Source organism: Acomys russatus, chromosome 28, assembly GCF_903995435.1.
Source record: "Acomys russatus chromosome 28, mAcoRus1.1, whole genome shotgun sequence".
Lineage (NCBI taxonomy): Eukaryota > Metazoa > Chordata > Mammalia > Rodentia > Muridae > Acomys > Acomys russatus.
Genome location: NC_067164.1, coordinates 38620870 through 38643805, shown reverse-complemented (window position 1 = coordinate 38643805; position 22936 = coordinate 38620870). Strand labels below are relative to the sequence as shown.

The 22936-nt window shown below is 43.4% G+C and overlaps 2 protein-coding genes and 1 pseudogene across 3 annotated transcripts in view; 2 read left to right on the top strand and 1 right to left on the bottom strand.

Annotated features, from left to right (window-relative positions):
- The window catches only part of Mapk10 (mitogen-activated protein kinase 10), a 254254-nt gene that overhangs the window by 98137 nt on the left and 133181 nt on the right, over positions 1–22936 (top strand). The gene's annotated exons all lie outside the window — the stretch shown is intronic.
- LOC127210807 (ubiquitin carboxyl-terminal hydrolase BAP1-like) lies at positions 13663–14916 on the top strand (annotated as a pseudogene).
- Positions 20405–21184, bottom strand: LOC127210806 (foot protein 1 variant 1-like). Its single transcript, XM_051170555.1, has one exon. It carries the CDS (start codon positions 21182–21184, stop codon positions 20405–20407), a length of 780 nt encoding a protein of 259 aa, XP_051026512.1.

The window sequence follows — 22936 nt, the reverse complement described above, 5'->3', positions numbered from 1 at the left end:
TCCTCTTCCAGCTTGCTCAGGTCCTGGGTCCCCATTGGTCCCTTTCTACTAAGCTATTCCCACCTTACTCCTAGCATCCTAACTGTTTCTTGTCTGTGATGCTCCCGAAGGCACAGGTCTTCACCGTGCCGCTGACATTTTCTTTAGTGCACATTAACAGTGGTTGGCAAGCAGGAAGCAGTCAATAAAAGAGCCACTTTCCACTATTGCAAGATAGTTTTCAATTCACGGTCAGTCAAAAGCGTGGTGAGAGGATCTTGTTTTGTTGCTGTCAAAAAAAAAGAAAATGGCTATGCAGAAGGCATAAGCGCGCAGCTTAATTGATTTCCACAGGTGAAGCCACCTGGGTAGTGAGCACCCAGGGAAGGAAAGGAGCACTGTGTCACTGCAGGTGCTCCTCTGGCCCTCCTCTCCTGAGTCTTAACATCCAGTAGGAAGCTAGCATACAGGCAAAACCCACTTCTTGGGAATAATATTATTTAACTTGCAGATGCCCTTCTTTTCTTCTGGATCAGTGAAGAACCTCTGTGAAGACTGTGTGGATCTTAGATAACGGTCACACCTTCTTGAGTTCTGGTCCTTTAGGAAGCGACGGGAAGCGTTCCAGTGCATCTCAGGGTACAGGTCTAGGATTGGGTTCTGTGATGCCTGCGTTAATTTCATTGTTGAGGAGACAGGCGAGTAAAGCCTCTGTATTGTTAATTTATATCACAGGGATAATATAATTTGCTTAATAGTGTAGAAATTTACCAAGTGCCTCCATTGAAGAAAGATGATCTGGTAGGATTTAAAAAAAACCAAACCAAACCAAACAAACTCCTTTTCCTCCTAATCTGTTGCTGCGTACTGTCAGAAATGTCTGTTTGCTTTAACAAGTAAAGTGGTTAAATTTTTTTCCTTAAAAAAAAAAAAAACTTATTTAAGTCTATTATCATATATTTCCTTTATGAGATAGTGTTTCCATCACCCATAAGCTCAGGAAACTTGAGGATTAACTCTGGGATCTTTAAGGAAAGACACTTAGGAAAGCAGGTTATGGGGCTGGAGAGGTTGCTCAGTGGTTAGGAACATGTATGGCTCTGCAGAGGATCTAGGTTTGGTTCCCAGCACCCAAGGGTGGCTCACAGCCGTCCTTACCTCCAGTTCTAGGGGATCTCATGGCCTCTGTTGGCTCCTGTGGGCACCAGGCATGCATGTAGCACACAAATATAGACATACAGGCAAAGCACTCATACACCTAAAATAAAATAAGTCCAAAAGAATTTAGATAAAAAGAAAACTATTACAGTAATTTTTCAATTAAAAATTGAGAAATTGTATAATTGTTTGGGAAAGGAGACAAATTCTACTCAGTAATTTGTCATTTGTCAGAAGACGAGTCATTCATTTCAAAACAATGTTTGTTATTGAAAAATTTAAACTAGATATTCATGACTTCAAGCATTTGTGATATATCTGAAACTAAAGTGAAAAGGAAATAAATCTGATAATGTGCATATTTTATAAGGAGTGCCAATAAGGAAATAAATCTGATAATGTTCATATTTTATAAGTAGCATTTTGTATTATGTACATCAAAATCAAATCTGAAATTTAATGTCCTCTATTTTAAAACTAAAACACAAACTTTGTTTTTTGAGGCAGGCTCTCGTTCACTGTGTAACCGAGGCTGGGCTGGGGCTTACTCAGGGCAGTTAGCTGACCTTGGTCTTCCCAGTGCTGAGATTACAGATGTGAGTTCATGCCTGGCTTTTTAAAATTTTGTAAGACATAATTGATTATTACTCAAAAGAGCATATTCAAAAAAGGTCTACTTATTGAAACTATAGCACACAAAGAAATCCTTATGTTCATATTTTGTCTCTAAGACTCTATATACCAACCTTTCAATGGAGACATTTTATCTCCTTTTTATAAGGAAATGGAAACAGACAGATTAAATTCAAGGTCACCTAGATAATGCACCAAGGAGCCTGCATTTGTACTGACTGTTAAGGATTAATATTATTTTATCACATTACACAGCTTTACTCTGACGGCTGAAAGAACAAGACATTTTACATGTATGCTCTTTTTGGTTTTGAAGGAAAAATCCATGATCAATAAAACTCTTTGTTTTCCTTTTCTTTTTCCTGTGAATCATATCTAAAATCAGAACCTAGCTAAGCTATACAGAAAGAACCCACATGCTTTAGTAGACAAAACATTGTGCCTTCAAATTCTGATAACCGCTCTTTGACTCCTTCAATAATTAATGTAAAAACCAGTGAGTTCAGAAAAAAAAATCAAAGCAAAGCATCCAGGGTAATCGTAGCCATGGCTCAGGAAGGCACCTTGTGCAGGCGGAAGCTGACCGAGATGGGTGGGAAGCCTTCTCCCTGCCTCTGCCACACATGGGGTCTTCCCACCTCAGCTCAGATTCAGACAGGCAGAAGTGCTTTGGAAAGCCACAAGCCAGAGCAGCTCTAGCCTGCTCAGAACACAGCCTGCTGGCTTCGTGCAGCATCGCCAAGCACTTAGCTGGCTGCGCCGGGTTTCCTCTGGGTGGGAGACTCATGGCTAAGATGAGTCAAAATCGTGGAGGGATGTGTGCCCAGTTGTCTTTGTGACAGTCATGGAGCTGATGTATTTTAACATTGGATATTTTAAAGCTAGCACTCTCCTACATGATCGTATTCACCCCACCCCTATCTAGAAGGGGTCATGGCCTGCCACTTCCATTGAAAGCGCGTCAAGCTGTAGGTCATAGTAAACTCTACATATGCTATGTTTTTTCTATACATACATGCAAACTTATGATATAGGTCAGCATCTGAATCAGGCATGGTAAGACATTAACTATAAAAACTAATGATTAAAATAGGGCGGCAATGACAATGTATTGTGCTAAACTTGCCAGCGCCACTAGGTATGTGCTTTGCAGTCACTGGCATAAGAGGCCTTTTGTACACAAGAAATGTGGTAGTGTGACAGCCGAGATTGCCAAGGAGGCAGGGATACCCAGCCTGGCAGAGCATGCAGCTCAAATACGTTAGGCAAAGGGTGAGTTCTGGGCCGGGGCAGGGTGAAGCTTCTGGGATGGTGTGACATTTCATCACACTCAGATAACTGTGCAATCTAACTCTTATAAATTGCCCTCCTCCCGGTACCGATTTTCCCTTTAGTATTTTCAGACTATGTGTAACTGAAGCCAAAAGAACACAGAGGCTCTGGATAATGAAGACCACTTAGAATTTACGTGTCCTCATAACTAGGCTCTGCATATCCATAATTTATTCTGATTTGGATTATAAATAAATTATATGCATGTGTCTCTTGTCTAATCTTGGGTAAGAACTTTACATGTTTTCGTGCCTTGTGTCTATGTACTTGTTTATTTATTTTTTTCACATCTGACCTTGAACAAAGAGCCAGGTCACATGGTACATCTGTGCTATCAACAGCTCAGGGGACTGAAATCACAATGTACCTTACGATTACTGTTTTGGGATGCTGAGCAAAAGTTCCACTTCGCTCCATTCTCCTCCCTCCCTCCCTCCCTCCCTCCCTCCCTCCCTCCCTCCCTCCCTCCCTTCCTCTCTCCCTTCTCTCTTTCACATTTATTTATTCTTCTCTCATATATTATATCCAGACCAGTTTTCCTTCCTCTCTGCCGCAGGCCTACCTCTTTTGCATTTTCCTTCATAGACGGGCAGGCCTTACAGGGATCGCAACCAAACATGGCATATCAAGTTGCATTAAGCCTAGGCGCATCACATCATATTAAGGTTGAATGAGGCAACACAGTAAGAGAAAAGGGGTCTCAAAAGCGGGCAAAAGAATCAGAAATATGTAGTGAGAATTCTGAAAAATTGGTTTCTTAAAACAAACAAACAAACATAGAAATAAAGCCAGGCATTGTGGCACATGCCTGTAATCACAGCACTTGGGAGGCAGGAGCAGGTAGATCACTGTGAATCTGAGGCCAGCATGGTCTACAAAGTGAGTTCCGGGACAGCCTGGGCTACACAGAGAGAAACACTGTCTCATAAAAATAATCCACAGAAATATCACAAGAATGTGTTTTTGTCTTAATCCCAGGTGTGGGGACATGGGGCTGCTTTGGACTGTCCGCAGCAGGTGACTGATTTGCCTCAAGCCCTAGCAGAAGCATCATTTTGCCAGCAGCAGATAGTTTCAGCGATTGTGTGAAATTTGGAGTTATGGGAAAATTTCAGAAGGCATATAAGTGCTAGGGCCCCAAGAAGCAGGGTTGGTGGCTGTTGGTCCATCATTTGCTGGATGAAGCCTCTTTGATGATGGTTATGCTAGGCTCTGGCCTATGAGTATAGCATGGTATCATTAGGAATCATTTATTTGACTTCTTTTTTGTCAGTAACGTTTGGTTCTATCTTTGGTTACTGGGATATCCAGCCTCAGAGTCCTGGCCCTCCAGCCAGTGTCAGGCGTGGGCTATCCCTAATGGCTTGGGGTTCAAATTGGACCAGTCAATGATTGGCCACTCCCACAAGTTCTGTCACAACTTTATTGCAGCACATCTTGAAGGCAGGACGAATTATAGGTCAAAAGTTTTGTTGTTGGGTTGGTGTCCCAATCCCTCCAGCCTTACCTGGTTACAGAAGACAGCCACAGTTTTTAATTCATTCTTCAGTTGAGAAGCATCTAGGTTGTTTCCAGTTCTTGGCCATTACATACGAAGCTGCAATGAACATAGTTGAGTGTCTTTGTGGTTAGCGGAGTGTCCTTAGGGTATATGCCCAGGAGGGGTATAGCTGGGCCTTGAAGTAGATTGATTCCCAGTTTTCTGAGAAACTGCTATATTCATTTCTAAAGTAGCTGTACAATTTTTACACACCCTCTCCCAAAGGAAGAGTATTCCTCTTGCTCCACATCCTTGCCAGTATGAGCTATAACTTAGGGTTTTTGATCTTACCCATTCTGACAGGTAAAAGATGGAATCTCAAAGCAGTTTTGATTTGTGTTTTCCTGATAGCCAAGGGTGATTAAATTTCTTTAAGTGTTTCCCACCATTTAAGATTCCTCTGTTGAGAATTCTCTATTTAGACACCCAATTCATATATTCTTTAAAATTTTATGTGTATGGGTGTTTTGCTTGTATGTATGTCTGTGCGCCATGTGCATGTAGTACCCATGGAGGCCAGAAGAGAGCGCTGTATTCCATGGAACAGATAGTTGGAATAGAGCCTGTATCCTCTGGAAGAGAAGCCAGTGCTCTTAGCTGGTGAGCCATCTCTTCATCTCCCTGAACCTCATTTTTTTAATGGGATGATTTGGTTTGTTGGTGCTTAATTTAATGAATTCATTATATATTTTTGGATATTAGCCCTTTGTCAGATGTAGGGTTGCTGAACATCTTGTCTGTAGACCACCATTTTGTTCTGTTGACAGTATCCTTTGCCTTACAGAAGCTCTTCAGTTTCATGAGGTCCCATTTATTAATTGTTGATCTTAGAGCCTGAGCTGTTGGTGTTCTGTACAGGAAGTTGTCTCCTGTGTCAATGAGTTCAAGGCTCTTCCTTACTTTCTCTTCTATTATATTTAGTGTATCTGCTGTTATGTTGGGGTCTTTGATCCATTTAGACTTGAGTTTTGTGCAGGGTGATAAATATGGATCTATTTTCATTCTTTTATCTACACTCAGACACCCAGTTAGACCAGCACCATTTGTTGAAGATGCTGTCTTTTTTCCATTGTTATGTTTGGCTTCTTCATAAAAAATTAGGTGCCCATAGGTGTGTGGATTTACTTCTGGCCATTTGATTTGATTCCATGGACCCATCTGTCTGTTTTCATGCCAGTGTCATACAGTTTTTATTACTGTAGCTCTGAAGTACAGTTTGAATCAGGGATGATGATATCTCCAGAAGTTCTTTTATTGTACAGGGTTGTTTTAGCTGTCCTGTTTTTTTTTTTTTTCTATATGAAGTTGATTATTTTTCTCTCAAGATCTACAAAGAGTTATGTTGGGATTTTGAAGGAGGTTGTGTTGAATCTGTAGATGGCTTTTGGTAGAATGGCCATTTTCACTGTGTTAACCCTACAATCCAAGAGCATGGGAGCTCTCTCCATCTTCTGATGTTTTTAATTTCTTTCTTCAGGGGCTTGAAGTTCTTGTCATACAGATCTTTCACTTGCTTGGTTAGAGTGACACCAAGATGTTTTATATTATCTGTGGCTATTGTGAAGGGTGTTGTTTCCCTGAGTTCTTTCTCAGCCTCTGTCATTTGCATACAGGAGGGCTACAGGTTTCGGAAATAATCACAGTAGTTTCACTCTGCTCATAGCTGGCTTGTATGAAACTTATAGAAATACAAAGGACCTTGGGTCTTGTAGAAAAGAACAGCCTGCTTTTTGATCCAGAACGGTTTGACCTGCAGGCTCCACTTCAGCAAGAACAGCCTTCTCTCTCTCTTTTTTAGTAGTAGTATGTCCCAGAGAGGCTGTGTATTTTGTCTGTGAATCTGCTTTTACATAGCCGGTAAAAACTTGTCAAGGACAGTAATAAAGTCTGCATCATAAATATCTGCAACAAAATCATAGGACGCACCATAGAATTTATGCTAATGACCAGGGACACTCATTGCACCATTAAAACCCCTCCCCTGAAAGTTTGATGCTGTTGGCATTGATCTTGGTTAAGGACTCTAAAGCGTCTCACTTTATGTAGACAGTGATGCTGCCACTCAGCATCCCTTTCCTGGACATCTTATATCTTCAGATCACTTTGCCTAGAACTGTTGAACCATTGTTCCTATCCAAGAAGATTGAAAAGGTCACTAACAAAGCAGAAAGGGTATTAAGCAAGTATTTAACAGTGCGGAGACCTTATAATTGCCAATAAAAATTGGGTCATAAAAATGTTTACTATGTGTTGCTATGTGATATTTGGGCATTAAAAGTACTGAGGTAGTAACATTTTTCTTGAACTTAAACTGCATGAAAATAAAGGTGAATAAATCAAGGGTGGCTTTAATGAAGTGATTTTTAAAGCTGTTTAAATGGTAAAGAAATTAGTGACCTGAATGGGCCCAGCTCCCTTGTCTTCAAGGTAATGAAATATTGTCAGATGAGTTTTGATGTGTTTAGTTGGTGAGTGATATGAACCAATATTTAAATGATTTATGCTCTCTCATCTACGAGCAGAATATCCATAAAGTATATCTCATAGATAAAAATTCATAGAGCTAGTCTGTTTTTTTTTTTTCAGAGAAAAATATGGAAGCCAAGTGTGGGCCACAAGGAACTGCATAGACTCCCCGCTCTTTTGAAGACTCCCACCTAACCTCTTCCTGTGTGCTATTCTCTTTAAATGGTGTAATTTAAAGTCACACGGCAACTCACAGTTCACTCAGTTCTCATGTACTATCTTGATGGAATTAAGGACACCTCTAAAGAAACTTAGTACTCACTGAGAGAAATGTTTCATATCAACCAAACTGAATTTGGCTTTTGTATAATTACATGAACATAAAACCTGGAGCGTGTCCTTTTTCCCAATGGCGACTGGCTGAATCCAGGTACCTAACAAATGTTCTGCAAACATCTCTCCCTAGTTTTAATTTGCAGATTACATTATCCCTGTGCTTCTCATCCTATCAAATACTCATTCCATGCCTCTTCTCAACGACCGTGTATTCAATATTCCAAATTATGTCCTTCACTAAAAGCTGTTTCTCCCGGCGTTTTCAGCAGACCGTTGGATGCCACTTCTGTGCACACATTGCCTTCAGGTATAAAGTAGTTTCCGTCAGGTAGCGACATGTGTTAGAGACAACAGTCTGGGTCCTGTAGGGTCGCAAGCTGCTTCTCTGTGATAGAAGTGCTTACCCTAAATCTAACGATCCCCCGCCGCACACATTGCTGCCATTTAATATTTTCCTAATGGTTACTTTTTATCTCACTGTAACCAAATCTTGGTTCATTGAAAATATTTTCATGACATATCATGCATGTTTGAGGTGGCAAGTGGTAAAATATCTCAGTGGCACATGATCCCTATATGTGAGGAGGCCAGAGCGTGAAGAGACTGAACTGTGTGGATCTTGCAGTGTGACTTTGCTCTTCTTCCTTGGGATTCTGTTGGTTCCTTTATATCAAAGTCATCCCAAATTCAGTGGGATGTTGGTGGGCAACCTTTACCTGGAGGCTGGTGGGCTTAAGAGTTTCATTGCATGGAATATTTGCTTAACTCATTCTGAAAGAGTCCCTCAGAGATCTCAGCACTATGAGTGAGTGTTGTTGTTGTTGTTTGAATTGTGTGGTAGTCTTGTTGCTTAGTAAGATTAGTTAGTTAAGTTAGCATGGTTCCTTAGTAAGTTAGGCTAGGATAGCGTCTCAGTGTGCGTGAGATACAGCCACCCATCAGTGCTCACAAAGAGCCCGAATGAAAGCACAGAGCGTGGTCGGCTCACTTGCACATGACACTTTCACACCCGCAAGCTAATCCAGAGCTCACAACTCCAAACACTGTTTGCTAAGCAATTCATCTGCTGCACTGATATTCCCCTCGCTTTAAGTCAGCTCAGGGCTAAGCAATAGACAGCGAGAGATAGCTTCTATAGTCACATGCCCTTACAAGCTGTTTCAACGATCAAGTTTGCATAGTTTGTCTACCTTGCCTTCACTCGTTCCTTTCTAAAAATTTCCCCAAGAAGTGATAGGTCATATTGTTTCCTTCTCTTCGTGAATGGCTCCCCCGCTTTATGGACAGGCACAGCATGCTGTGTGCCCTGTTTCTCAGATCTGTAAGAATCCACTTCTTCCTGACAGTTATTTTCATGTCTGACCAAACAAAGTCCCAAGTTGCAGCGCACTGCAGGGCTTTGTGGAACAGATACCGTTAACAGTTTTGGGTTAAGATGAAATATAAAGTGAAGGCAAGGAAGAAGTGGGGCTGAAAAGGTGGAAGTCGCACATGCAGGGTGGAGAACTTGGTCTTGTGTACAATCCATAGCAGTAGCTGAAGGTTCTTGGTTGGGCCGTACACAGTAGCCACGGTTAGTCTAACCTATTTTAGGACATACCTTCTCTTATAATAGATGTGGCTGACAGAAAATATTCCTAGAGACCTGAAAATAATAACAATTCCATGTCTTTTCTCCTAAACAATTTTTTAATATTCTGAAAGGAACCTGTTTACACTTTCATCGCCCCCAGGAGAACAAATAAGTGGGAATAGCGTGAGAGAGCCCTTTCCAAATTCTGGTTTCTCAATGGCTCTCTATTACAAGGATTGACAAGACAAATTGCAACATTCAGAAAACATTATTATTGGACATAAAAACTGTGTTTTTAAAAACATGAAAAATAATACATCAAAACCAATGAAAATATTCTACCAAGTGAAGCCAGGTAAATTGGCTTTGCAGTGCCTTGGGAACATACATTTCTTACATGTGGGGCCTATAATCATTTGAAATAGTATTGTTGAGTGTTCAGGGACAGCCCTAGCAAATCTTTAGGAATCCACTCTCTCTGAGGAAATGGCCTTCAGGCTGTATCCTATACAACCCACTTGTGTAATATCTTGTCATAGTACATAGTAGAAATTAAATTTCAGTCACATAGGTTATTATTATTATTTTTTAATTCTCTAGAAAGAATTCTCTGTGAAATTCTCGAGGAGAAATTAAGAGGCTGACTCCCTACTGGAATCTTAAATTATTGAGTAACGCATTCAGAGGTTGGTTGAAATAATATGCAATTCAAAGAGTTCAATTAAAAATTCCAACTGGGAGAATATAGTCAAGATTTTCTGTTATTTAGCATAGTAGCTTGTCGCCTAAGAACTTCAAAGAGGATTTTAAAGCTCTGAGGCAACGTCATGGAATTTGCCATGCTCACATTAATATATAAAACTTGTATTTATTTGCTGAATTCTGAGTGATTCTTTGGTACATGCATGCATTGTTTGAAATAGGTTAAACACATCTGTTTCTTCATAAACTTACTTCTCTGTGGTAACAGAATTTAGCATGCTTCTCCCCTTTTGCCTGTCACTAACAATCCGCCATGTTGGTTTCTTTTGTTTCTTCTGCGTCCTGTTGTATTTGGCCTCACGTAAGAATGTTAAAATTCGCCATGGTTCCGAGATACAGCTCCACACAGAAAGACTGGCTTTGCGCGGAGAATGCGCAGGGGACAGTTAGAGACTTGAGCTATAGTTCAGACGTTGTGTCCCAGGTGTCATGAGACCACTCTGCACGCTCACACCCTGCTTCTAGATAATCACGCTTGCCTGGCTTGGTTCAGTGACTAACAAGTGTGCAGCTCACCGTTAAAACCAGGAATAGCATGCTAGGCACCCTACATGGGACGCAATGGAAAACGATTTGCGATAAGCCCAGCACTTAGGAGGTAGAAGGAGGGTGAGTAGCAGCTAACGGCCTTTCTCACTTACATGGGGATACTGAGGTCATCAACAATAAAAATAAATTCTATTTTCAATTAGTGTGATGCAAACACCCTTCAAGCACTTTACATGCTTTTGTACTCAAACTGTGTCTCTCGATTTCCCGGAGAAATCTGTTAGACATCTCTACTCCTTCTAAATACGTGTGCACATGTGCAAAAGTGACACCGTATATGTCTGTATCCACAATTATAGTTGTTTAGGTGAAAGAGAATACAGTCATGTAAAATTTACAGAATAATACACAGGAGAGAGACTTAGCAATGGTGCTTGTGAGCGGGGACTAGGGACACATTATTTTCTAAGTTCCCCCTCTTCACTGTTTTCTCTAATAAGCCTAGTTATATTTTTGTCCTTCTTGACTTTAAATATGCTAGATAAGGACTGTGTCACCTTGAATGTGTATAAATGTTTTCTTGGCTGCCATTAAACACACATTTTAAATCTTGCAAGGACGACACAGTCTTATTTACTGATGAAATACAGGAGCTATGTAGATGGCTCTCAAGAAGCAACAGGTTCATCCACTTCCTACCAGGACTGTTCGAACTCAAGATGGTCTCAGCTATAATAAGTGCCAGGGAAGAGACACAAGGAAATTAGCAACAGGGGAAGACTCGTGGGCCACCCCTAAGGAAGCCAGAGGCTGCCACCGAAGGTGATTTCCCAGGGGAGGCTTACAGGACTCGCCTAATTTCTCCTGGGAATCGTGCCAGTGCGCCCACCAAAGAGGCTCCTTAGAGACTCAGACCCAAAGCATTCCTTTGAGGATTGTCACGCGGACTCCTGTCTCGCACCATCTGTGTGTGGAGCGTTAGAAGGAAAGAAGGCACCAGTATACACGCATTGCTCCTGTGAGAGTTTTTGGTGTTCCTCTTAGTGCTGGCGACACAGGGAACCACCAGGACCCTTGGCTTATGAGCAGTAGCCAAGGGTTCTGCGTCGAAACTTTTGCCAGAACAGCACTGCGCAGACTGCTGTTGGTTCTTTTCCTCACAGAAAGCAGTACACATACCAAACGACTTTTCTGCTAGAGATCCCCCTAGCGGCATGTACTGTAAAAACGGACTTTTACAGAGGATCCAGGTTCAGTTCCTAGCGCCCACAGAGGGCAGCTCGCAGCGGCCTGTTTGCCATCTGGCTTCTGTAGTCACCCCTACACATGTGGTAGATATAAAGTCACTCAGGCACTTACATACCCATAAGTAAAATAACCTTTAAAAAGTTGTTTTTAAACTGACACATTATGACATAAAATTTATACTTAATTCCTGAGTTCTATGGGACACTTTGGTACTTGTATAAATCGTGTAACGTTTGAACCAGGTTAAATATATCTATTTTCTCAAAATCCCATCCTTCTTTGTGGTAAAGGTGTTCAGGGTGCTATGGCCCAGCTCCTTTATACACGCAGTGCACCATGATCTTCAGGCTCTCCTGGGTAATAGCATACTGAAATTTATTTTGGGCATATTTTAAACTTTCCACTTCCAAAGTTGGGTGTGTGTGTGACCTTATTTCCTAAATCAATAATTGGATACAAAATGAAGGATGGTTTCTATTTTTTTTTTTTTCTGAGACAGGGTTTCTCTGTGTAGCCTTGGCTGTCCTAGACTCGCTTTGTAGACTAGGCTGGCCTCGAACTCACGGCGATCCGCCTGCCTCTGCCTCCCGAGTGCTGGGATTAAAGGTGTGGGCGATTTCTATTTCTACGTTCGGTGTTTTTGTGTTGAAGGCCATGCTTTGGGGAAACCCCTCTTGCTGTATCTCTTTGTTGTTGTTGTTGCTGCTGTTGTTGTTGCTGTTTTGTTTTGTTTCTTTCTTTTTTTTTATATTTTTAATTAATTAATTAATTTTAAAAAATTTATTAATTTATTCATATTACATCTCAATGGTTATCCCATCCCTTGTATCCTCCCATTCCTCCCTCCCTCCCATTTTCCCCTACTCTCCTATGACTGTGACTGAGGGGGACTTTCTCCTCCTGTATATGCTCATAGGGTATCAAGTCTCTTCTTGGTAGCCAAGATGGTGGAGACGCTGTATCTTTTTTCAGTCCTCCGATGTTTACTTTAGCTGGGGTAATGGCAGGTCACATTACTAATCTGCTGTTTGTCACTAACACTCTGTTCCTTAGTTGCTACTTTCTGGATCCAGTTCAGAGCATGGATTCTGTCTGACTTTTGCATTGTTTACAAGGAGGATGCACCTAGAAAGCCAGTCAAGCAGAGCGGCCAGAAGACTGAGTCCTTCCTCGGGGCCAGCCAGCACAGCTTACAAACCAAACCATGACCACACTGTGTAATCAGTCCTTTGAAAGGTCAAATGTGAAACTCAGTCAGCAGGTCTATTCCCAGGATCCCTCAGAGAAACATTCTTTTCAGGTCTATAATAAGCTGGCCCAGTCCTGGCTGGCAGAGGGACGTGGCGGTTGGCTCAATTCTGCTGAGAGTCACCTGTTGGGATGGAGCATGGACACGACACGCAATTGCTTTTCTAAGGTGTCTGCACCCAGCAGAATACACATTAAGTCAGGCGCGGAGGTTCTTCACTTCACTTTCTTGAATACAAAAACAAACAAACAAACAAAAAAAACCCAAATAAACAAACAAAAACCCAACCTACCAAATAGCCAAACAGCCCCGCAGGGCTACATGTAACTGGAGGTGCCCAGGGGCACTGCCATATGCTACTGCACAAGAGGCAGAGAGAAGAGAGCGCCATTCCTCCGCTCCAGTAGGATGCTGTTTCTTGCTTTATACCCACTTGTTTTTTTTCCACAAAAATAGATATTTTTCATTTTGTTATTTTTTCTGGCCTTTAAAGGCTACAAAAGCAAGCTGCACTTCACTATGAAATCACGTGGCCAGGAAAAAAAGTCACAAACATTCCTTGGCCAAGCCTGACTTTTAGTGTTTTGTTAGTTCACCCTTACAGTGACCTTTTAATATTTTTGGTACACCTTATCAAACCTAAAAGTTGTTTGTGCTCTCTATGAATAGTCTTTGATTGAAAAAAATGCATTCTTCCTCCTTGAAGTGACACATTCAAACATTTAGAACTAGCCTGGTGGGGGCAGCGTGGGATTGGCAGGGCTTGGACAGGAAGCTGAGGGGCCGCTACGTGGAAAGATGGACAAGGGATGGCTGGAGCCAGAGAGTGACCCTGGCCTTTTCACCCTCCTGGTGGGAGCTTGTCATGTCAGATGGTGCTAATGGCGGAGGAGAGCTATGGCCTTCCCAGCTCACATGCAGGCCCCTGCCTTGCTGAACTTGCTTCTCAACTACAGCACTGTGCATCTGGGGCCCACCCTGAGTCAAACGAAGGATTTCCTCAAAGGCATCAGACATCAGAGCAAAGGATATGCAATTGGCCATGCCCCTGAGCTGGCCAAGACACGCAATAGTCAGGCCAGGCCAGAACCATGTCGCCTTCCGCAGAACGGTTTCGGTGCAGCGCGGATGGAGGCTGTCCCCTTTGTCAGCTTTGTGCCTATCGCAGGGCGACTCTTTGAACTGGATGGCTTGAAAGCCTACCCTATCGATCACCGGCCTTGGAGGAAAGGAAGATAAAGTCGGAAGGATCTTCATGGACTGAATCGGACTTCCTACTGGGGAGCCCTCCAGAGACACTTGATTCAACAACCCAACTTAACTGCAGTGGCGCCATCAATGTCTTAACTGAGGTCTCAGAAAAACCTTTCAATTTCTCTGTCCATCAAGACTAGCTGAGAGTCCAGTAGGGGCCGGGCCACACACTCGCAGCCTTCACCCACCCCTAGCAAAGAGAGCGCCGACAAAGCCGCGCCGACACAGCCTCTGGGATCGCCAGTGCTTTCCACTCACCTTGGCGCTCGCCTATCCGCTCAGCCAACCCAACACGGCCCTCTAGCCTTGTCATATCCTGTCAGCTTTCATATCTCCAAGGTGCTTTTTGGAGAAGATGACAGCCTACTGCGTGCTGACTGCATAAACTACAACCGTGCTGTCTGGTGACTTGGGTCCTGTTATTAGCCCAGGCCTGCTGCACCTTGCTGAAGATGGGTGCCCTGGCACTTACGGAGGGTGGGAAGGGTTCCTAGTTTTCTACTAGATCAAGCCAGGGGTCCAGCGGCCTAGAGGAAAAGGGGGTGGTGGAAGCCACAGTTAGCAAAGAGAAGTCTGGGACGACTCAAGCGCGCCCTTGAGTGGAAAAAAGTACTCAGCGCTGGATCTGCTTGCACTGCCCAAGTGTGTAGAAGCCAAGTGCAAATTACGAGGCTCGTCAGAAGGAGGAGAAAAGGATGGAGTTCAAGATGGTCGACCAGCGAAGGACCTGATGGTGACGAATTTATCTGTACCTTCATATCCATGCTGGCTCAGGAAGAAATGTTGGCCAACCTAGTGGACCGGAAGGAACATCTCAGTGCTGTGCCGCCGCCGCCGAGGAGTCAGTCAGCATCCGGTGGGCGGCTTCACAGGCAGCGGAAGCCTGACCTGGGATGACCGAAATTCCAGTGAGGGCCTCTGGCCCCTACTCTGCAACCTCTCTTGCCGCGGGGCCCTCAGGAATGCCCGTTTTTTGTCCCAGTGTTCTAAGTATTACTGAATAGCTCGCTAAAGCCAAGGCCCTGGGAGTGAAACCGGGCTATGTATCCTGCATAATGCTCTGGGGCCTGGCGGGGGCAAGTCAACCCCATAATGCTCAGGAAGCAGCAGTTGGCACTGGAGGATGCTGTGGCCTCCACAACTATCTGTGGAGCAGGAGGAGCTGGCCTTGTTTCTGGGGCATGCTACCTATCAGAGATGTCTTTTTTTTTCTTCTGCCCATCTTGCCTCTGTATTGACATGGCCAGCTTCCTCTGACTCTGCTTTCTCCCCCAACAGCTGCCACTCTGCTGGGGCCAGGTCTCTATAACACACCAGGGTTCCAGTTGGGAAATTCAGAAGCCATTAGCCCTGATGCTCTAGCCTCTGCAAGTTGTAAAGAAGCTCGGCCTATTCTTCATTCCTCTTGGGAGAGGGCCGAACTCAGGGGCCTGGTTGCTAAGCTGGAGTGAGAACCAGGGTGTCCTAGCAGGATGGACAGCCTACCAGGGTCCCACAGCTATCGTGGGGAGAAGTGTTCAAGCTGTCCCGGTGGCATGCGGACTGTCCTAGTTGCATCCGGACTGGTGAGTACTGTCAAAGCAAGGCTCTGGGGGCGCTTTGCCTTCAGTGTCGTGGCCCAGGCCACTGGCCTCGCTTGGGCCCCTGATCTCTGTCTCTGGGCTCAGAGGAGCCTGTCTTCAGCTCCTCAGTATTACCGTGTCTCCTCTAAGGGATGTCAGAGACAGGGCTGCTTGAATAAAGCTGGCAGTAGTCAACTTTCCCGACTACAAGCTTCCTTGGCTTCTTGCAAAGTACTCAGGGTAGGGACAGAGGGAAGAGGAGTTAGGACTTGTATGTTCCCATAGGCCTCGGTGCCAATGGGGTGATAAGTACAACATTACTTCAAGCTCAAGCCCCAAACAGCCCGGTGCCCTCTGCTGTGTAGGTGATCCAAGCAGGCCCTGATCTGTACATAGTAACTGTGGGGGAGATGGTATAGCACTCTGATCCCTCCAGTTCCTCTAAATATTAGATCTGTGAGTGAATAAAAGTGTTTTAATAAATTAAAAATATAGAAATAAACTTTAAATAGCATAAGGGTATAAAAAATTGTGCAGAAATAATGAGATAAACAGAACAAGATGTCTGCCTTTATCTGAATGCTGAAATGCTGGTCATGAATGCCTCAGAAATCATACCAGGTTGATTTCATTATAAGAATTTTAAAGCATCTTTGTGTTTACTGTTTAGAAACACAGTAGTTGGGGGTGCGATCGTGGCCCAGTGGGTAAGAGACCTTGCATCGCAAGCCGGAGGACCTGGGCATGGGGACCAAAGTTCAAATCCCTAGAGCCCATATAAAAAGCCAGGTATGGCCAAGCACACACCCCTGTAACCCCAGCGCAGTGGGGAGCCAGCTGAGACAGGAGGATTGCTGGGACTTGCCCAGTGCTAACCTCACTCCATGTTCAGTGAGAGAGCCTGTCTCAAGGGAATATGGTGAGAGTCATAGAATGAGGATGGAATGGACAGTGCAGAGTTCTCTTCTGGCCTCTCCACGTGAGCATGTATGGTATCACTTGTACACATTCAGGTTCACACATCACACACACACACACACACACACACACACACACACACACACGGGAGGGAGAGGAATCTTGTACTTTTAGAACTTGCAAGTTGCTTTTTAATTCACTTTTGTATGATTTGTATGAGTGTGTGTGTGTAAGTGTGTTCAAATGAACTCGGGTTCACGGGTTAGTGGACATGGAGACTCTAGCCTGACCTCACACCTCTTCCTTAATTACTCTCTTATTCACTGAGGCACGCTCTTCTATGAAACCAGAGATTGCTGACACAGCTAGTTTAGGTAGGAGCTTGCTCTGGGGGGTCCAGGTTTTGTATCTGAGCACTGGAACTTCAGGTGGGCCACTACTCCCACGTGGAATTTACATGTGTGCTGGGGATCTGAACTCAGGTCCTTGGGCTTGCACGGCAAGCACCTCAGCTGTTGAGCCATCTCCCAGCCTCTGATCTTGAGTGTAATGTAAATATACATATATTCCCCGTTACGTCCTAGCAGCTTACTTACATAGTGACTCTATGCGGAAGGGAAGACAGCAGCCTTGAGTTGTCAAGCATTAAATATGCTGACTAGGGCTCAGGGTTGCTGTCCCTCACACTGTTGCTCTTGTCACCTGCTGCTTCCTAATCAATAACATAAAGATGCAGTGTAGCTTAGAATAGAAGGGTTGATTCCTGGTCCTTACATTAGTGGAAATCACATCACTCCTTATATTTTCAGCATTGCTAATTATTCAGTTCACTAAATGCACAAGCACAAAAGTAATATGTGCTAAATATATTAATATATATAAATATAGAGTTGTAATATGCTCTAGCATATTACAACTTTATAAAATATATGGTGGATGAAACATCTGGCATGAGTAATCCTTATAGGTGATGGATAAATATGCCAGCCTTTAATGCCTTATTTGAACTTATTTGGTTTGACATTTCAGCTAATCGTGAAATGTCACTAATGAAAGTAAATTGAACAGAGTATATAACATGGTATTATATTTTGTCCAGGGCTGTTTATTTCTTTACAAATAAAACTAGCAGATCATTTTGCGTATTCACACGAGGCGTATTTTACAAGTTTTTGAAAAATGTATCTCAGCATACCGTATCTTAGCTGACTATGGATAAAGTTTGAAAGCCTGAACATTGTAAGAGTACATGTGGTTTTATGCAGTAAGGTGATGTGAAGTAGTGTGATGTAGATGCCCATGGTTGGAAAGGAAAAGAGGAATGGTTGACTCATTACTCAGAGTGCTCACACAGGATTATTTATAGATAGCATTGAATAGATCCCTGTTTCCACGTCTTTATCTAGAACGTAGTGTCTGGCATGCTTAACCACAGATGCTTCGTCATAAGGCTGCAGATGGTCTAACTCAGGGCTGTAAAGACTTAACTTTTAAGTAAAATCCACAGTCCCTTATTAAATCATATTATCATTAAATAAATGACTTTTTAATGGGCAAGGGCCACTTATTTTAATGTGCTCAAAACTGTTAATTACTTTGAAATGATAGTGAATATTGCATATTTTCTGAGATGACAATCAGCATTAGAAGAAATACTCTCTTAAATGTAGTCATTTCAAAAAGACAGAAGGGATGAACTAGAAAACACAGACCTCAGGAGAAATGATGACTTACTCTGTTCGAAACGTTGGTATTATTTTTAATGGGCAGTATCTTTTGATTCCACATTCACTCTCTGCAGTATGGCTGGCAATGGAAAGGAAGAGCCTTGCAAGCTGCCAAGTGGAGTTGCTGCCTGCTCTTTGGATCCAAGTTTCCAGTAATGTGCTTTCCTTTAGCATTTAAAGGAGGTGGGTGTGCCTGCGTTTGCTCTGTGTGTGTGTGCGTGTGCATGTGTACATGTGTGTGCTTGTGTGCACATGTGTGTGTGCATTTGGGCATGCCCGTGTGTGCATGTGTGTGTGTGTGCATGTGTACATGTGTGTGCTTGTGTGCACATGTGTGTGTGCATTTGGGCGTGCCCGTGTGTGCATGTGTGTGTGTGTGTGTGTGTGTGTGTTTGTGATATTTGGCAATTATACCTGCAAAAGGGACTGCCAATAATAAAGATGAAGTGTTTGTAAGAAGCTGTTGGTGTGCATGTGTGTGCCTGTGTGTGTGCCTGTGTGTGCATGTATGTGCCTGTGTGTGCATGTGTGTGCCCGTGTGTGCCTGTGTGTGCCTGTGTGTGTGTACCTGTGTGTGCCTGTGTGTGCCTGTGTGTGTGCCTGTGTGTGCCTGTGTGTGTGCCTGTGTATGCCTGTGTGTGTGTGCCTGTGTGTGTGCCTGTGTGTGCCTGTGTGTGTGCCTGTGTGTGCATGTTTGTGCCCGTGTGTGCCTGTGTGTGCATGTGTGTGGGTGCCTGTGTGTGCCTGTGTGTGCATGTGTGTGCATGTGTGTGCCTGTGTGTGCATGTGTGTGCCTGTGTGTGCATGTGTGTGTGTGCCTGTGTGTGTGCATGTGTGTGTGCCTGTGTGTGTGCATGTGTGTGTGCCTGTGTGTGTGCCTGTGTGTGCCTGTGTGTGTGCCTGTGTATGCCTGTGTGTGTGCCTGTGTGTGTGCCTGTGTGTGTGCCTGTGTGTGCATGTGTGTGTGCCTGTGTGTATGCCTGTGTGTGTGCCTGTGTGTGCATGTATGTGTGCCTGTGTGTGCATGTGTGTGTGCCTATGTGTGTGCATGTGTGTGTGTTTATGTGTGTGCATGTGTGTGTGCCTATGTGTGTGCATGTGTGTGTGCCTGTGTGCTCCTGAAGCTGAGAAGTCAGAAGAGTGGAGGGAACTGAGCACTGTGTGGGCTGCAGGGAAGGCGGCTCAGGGGAGCGGGGCTGCGTGCACATGACCTTCCCCGCAGGAAGGAGCTGCTTTGCTCTCAAGCCTCCTCGCCACTTGTCTTTGCACAGAGTTTAGAGTTAATTATTTTTACAAATCATTTCCCTCTTGCCCTCTTCATTCCAATTCAGTTGCTAAGTGACTGGAAGATAAAGTGACCTCTGAATATACTCTTCTCATTATATTGTTAGATTTTCCACATCATTTAAGGGATGGATTTGTTCATGTAAGTTCATCACCTCTGTAGGATGCAAGTTGACATTTCACCTAATTAATAGTCTCTGTTGCCCTAGTTATCCTGAGGACACATAATTAAAGCAATAATATACTTGTTCAGTGGAATTAAGATTTAATTTTGCCTCTTAAATTAAATGCCTTAAGTTTTATTTCTTTTTCTTTCTTAAAGCTTATTATAATGGCATCCTGTGTTACAATAAATATTTTAAAAATCAAATCTTGGGCAAATTAGATATTATTTAATGAAAACCTTGAACTTTTAGAACTTTAAAATAAGTCTTTATATACACAACATATTAATCTAATAAGGATTCTTTATAGGCATTAATTTTGGCTTTTAAACTTTGAGTTATTTAATTTTATTCATGGAGTCCCCACTACAGTGGATAACACAGAATGGATACTGATAAATACTTATAGTGTGAATTTTTTTTTTTTACTGATTTAATGTGGTGAAATTAGAATAGCTTTTAAAACATGAAGTTAATACTATAAATGATTATATATACATAATAAATAATTTGACTAAAATCTGAATGATTTTGGGGTCTTCAGTTCTTTGGTGCCTTCAGTCTTTGGGGCTGACAGAGTGCCTCCATTTTATATGATGTGATGTGTTAATTACTTATCTATGAGGCTGCATCTATGAAGTAGATGTGTAGCTCACTAGGAACAGAATGCTGTGCTTCAGCGTTTACAAATGAAACCTTTTAGAGAGGATTCAATAGAGGAAGAAACATTTTATCTCTTAGAACTTCTCAGAGAAAATGACCATGTGTGACTCACATACACACATAGTGCAAACCTAGACGCGAGTGTGGTGCACACTGTGTAAGGGTATGGCGTGCTGAGCGTGAGTGTGGGTGTGCACACTGTGTAAGGGTATGGCGTGCTGAGCGTGAGTGTGGGTGTGCACACTGTGTAAGGGTATGGCGTGCTGAGCGTGAGTGTGGGTGTGCACACTGTGTAAGGGTATGGCGTGCTGAGCGTGAGTGTGGGTGTGCACACTGTGTAAGGGTATGGCGTGCTGAGCGTGAGTGTGGGTGTGCACACTGTGTAAGGGTATGGCGTGCTGAGCGTGAGTGTGGGTGTGCACACTGTGTAAGGGTATGGCGTGCTGAGCGTGAGTGTGGGTGTGCACACTGTGTAAAGGTATGGCGTGCTGAGCGTGAGTGTGGGTGTGCACACTGTGTAAGGGTATGGCATGCTGAGCGTGAGTGTGGGTGTGCACACTGTGTAAGGGTATGGCGTGCTGAGCGTGAGTGTGGGTGTGCACACTGTGTAAGGGTATGGCGTGCTGAGCGTGAGTGTGGGTGTGCACACTGTGTAAGGGTATGGCGTGCTGAGCGTGAGTGTGGGTGTGCACACTGTGTAAGGGTATGGTGTGCTGAGGGTGAGTGTGGGTGTGCACACTGTGTAAGGGTATGGTGTGCTGAGCGTGAGTGTGGGTGTGCACACTGTGTAAGGGTATGGCGTGCTGAGCGTGAGTGTGGGTGTGCACACTGTGTAAGGGTATGCCATGCTGAGCATGAGTGTGGGTTTGCACAGTGTGTAAGAGGACCACATGCTGAGTGTGAGTGTGGGTTTGCACAGTGTGTAAGAGGACGGCGTGCCAAGCACGCTCCCTTTGAGTATAGCGGTAGCTGTGGAGTGAATATATACAGTCAATTTTACTCTTGAGAAACTGACTTGAATGTTGATTGGTGTGCTGGCTAATTTTGTTTTTAAACTTGATACAAACTAGAGTCACCTGAGAAACCTCAATCGTGAACTTGGCTCCACCAGCCCAGCCTGTAGGCATGTCTTTGGGGGCCATTTTCTTGATTAATGAGGATGTGGGACGGCCCATTTCACAGTGGGCAGGTGGTCCTGGAGTACGTATGGAAGCATGCTAAGCAAGCGGTGGGGATCAAGTCAGTGGGCGGTGTCCCCCCAGTGCCGCTGCAGGGTCCCCACTTAAGTCCCTGCCCCGACTTCCCTCAACGATGGGCTGTAACTTGGATGTGTAAGCCAAGTAAACCCTCAGTCAGTGTTCTGCGACAGCAATGAACAGCAAACCAGGACAGCGAACATAATGACAGATACATTAACAAATGAAGAAAACGAGGGCCACTGGGATCTACCACAGTATAAAAGACGGAAACAGTATCATCTGTTGAACCAGTCCTAGAGATATCTTGCTAACTTTACACGTCATATGAATAATGAAAACATCAGAGTTAGCATGTTACGCACTCCTCACACTAAGTACTATCTGAAATGATTTGTTCCAGGAAGCTTATATAATTATGCTACCTTTGTCCTGTCTGTCATACTGAACTAGTTGGGAAGAGTTTGCTGATGTTTGAGGTGCAGTACCTCAACTTTACTTGTTTTTAATATGAATTTATTTTCATTTAAAAATGATAATTGCGTGCGTCTAGGAGGCACAGCATGATGTTTTTTCTTCTATTGTTTCACCTGCCATCCTGGCTGGCTTTGAATTCCCAGTTCTATGCGGTATTGCAGGCGGGCGTCACGGTGTCTGCCTTACAGTGGGATGCTATGATGTCCACCATGTGAAATGGTTTGCTAAAGCTAAAGGACACATACATTACCTAACTTACCTATAATTTTTGATGCTGAAATAGTTGAAATTTACTCTTTATTTTTAAAAAATATAGTGCATTATCACTGACTATACTCAGCCTGGCATGAATCTCAAAGCTAAGCAGGGTTACTGGGTCATGTCCTGCTGTTGATTTTTTGCAGAACCTACAAATGATTTACCAAAAATACTCATTGAGGAAAAAAAAAGTACATTTTAACAAATGGTCCTGGGACAATGTGTAGGAATAAAGTGAGTCCTTTATCTCTCACGTTATATAAAAATCAACTCCATCTGGACCGAGAATCTCAGAGTAAGATCTGAAACTCACAAACTGTTTGAGAACACATTAAAGAAAGCCCTTTAAGACACTGGCATAGATAAAGGCTTTCTAAATTGACCTGGCTGCTCAGGAAATAAAGCTAGCCGTTGACAGATAAGACCACTCTTACTTGGTGGTCATGCATAGCAGTTAACATCATCCCATTTAGTTTACTTTTGCCTTTTGTTTATTCTGCTTTTACGGTCAGACCTCTGCCATTTTTTTACCCAGGACAAAATGATAGAATTTTCACCTATATGTTCTTTTTAAAGTCTTTAATGGGTATTGAGTCTATTTTTGTATCACTACATTGTAGGCATAAGGTTATTGTGTAGTGTAAATGCTGATTTCTTTACCTCTCGTG

What these genes read in the sequence shown, in the direction of transcription:
- LOC127210806 (XM_051170555.1), bottom strand. Translation starts at nt 21,184, where the DNA reads ATGGCATACCCTTACACAGTGTGCACACCCACACTCACGCTCAGCACG.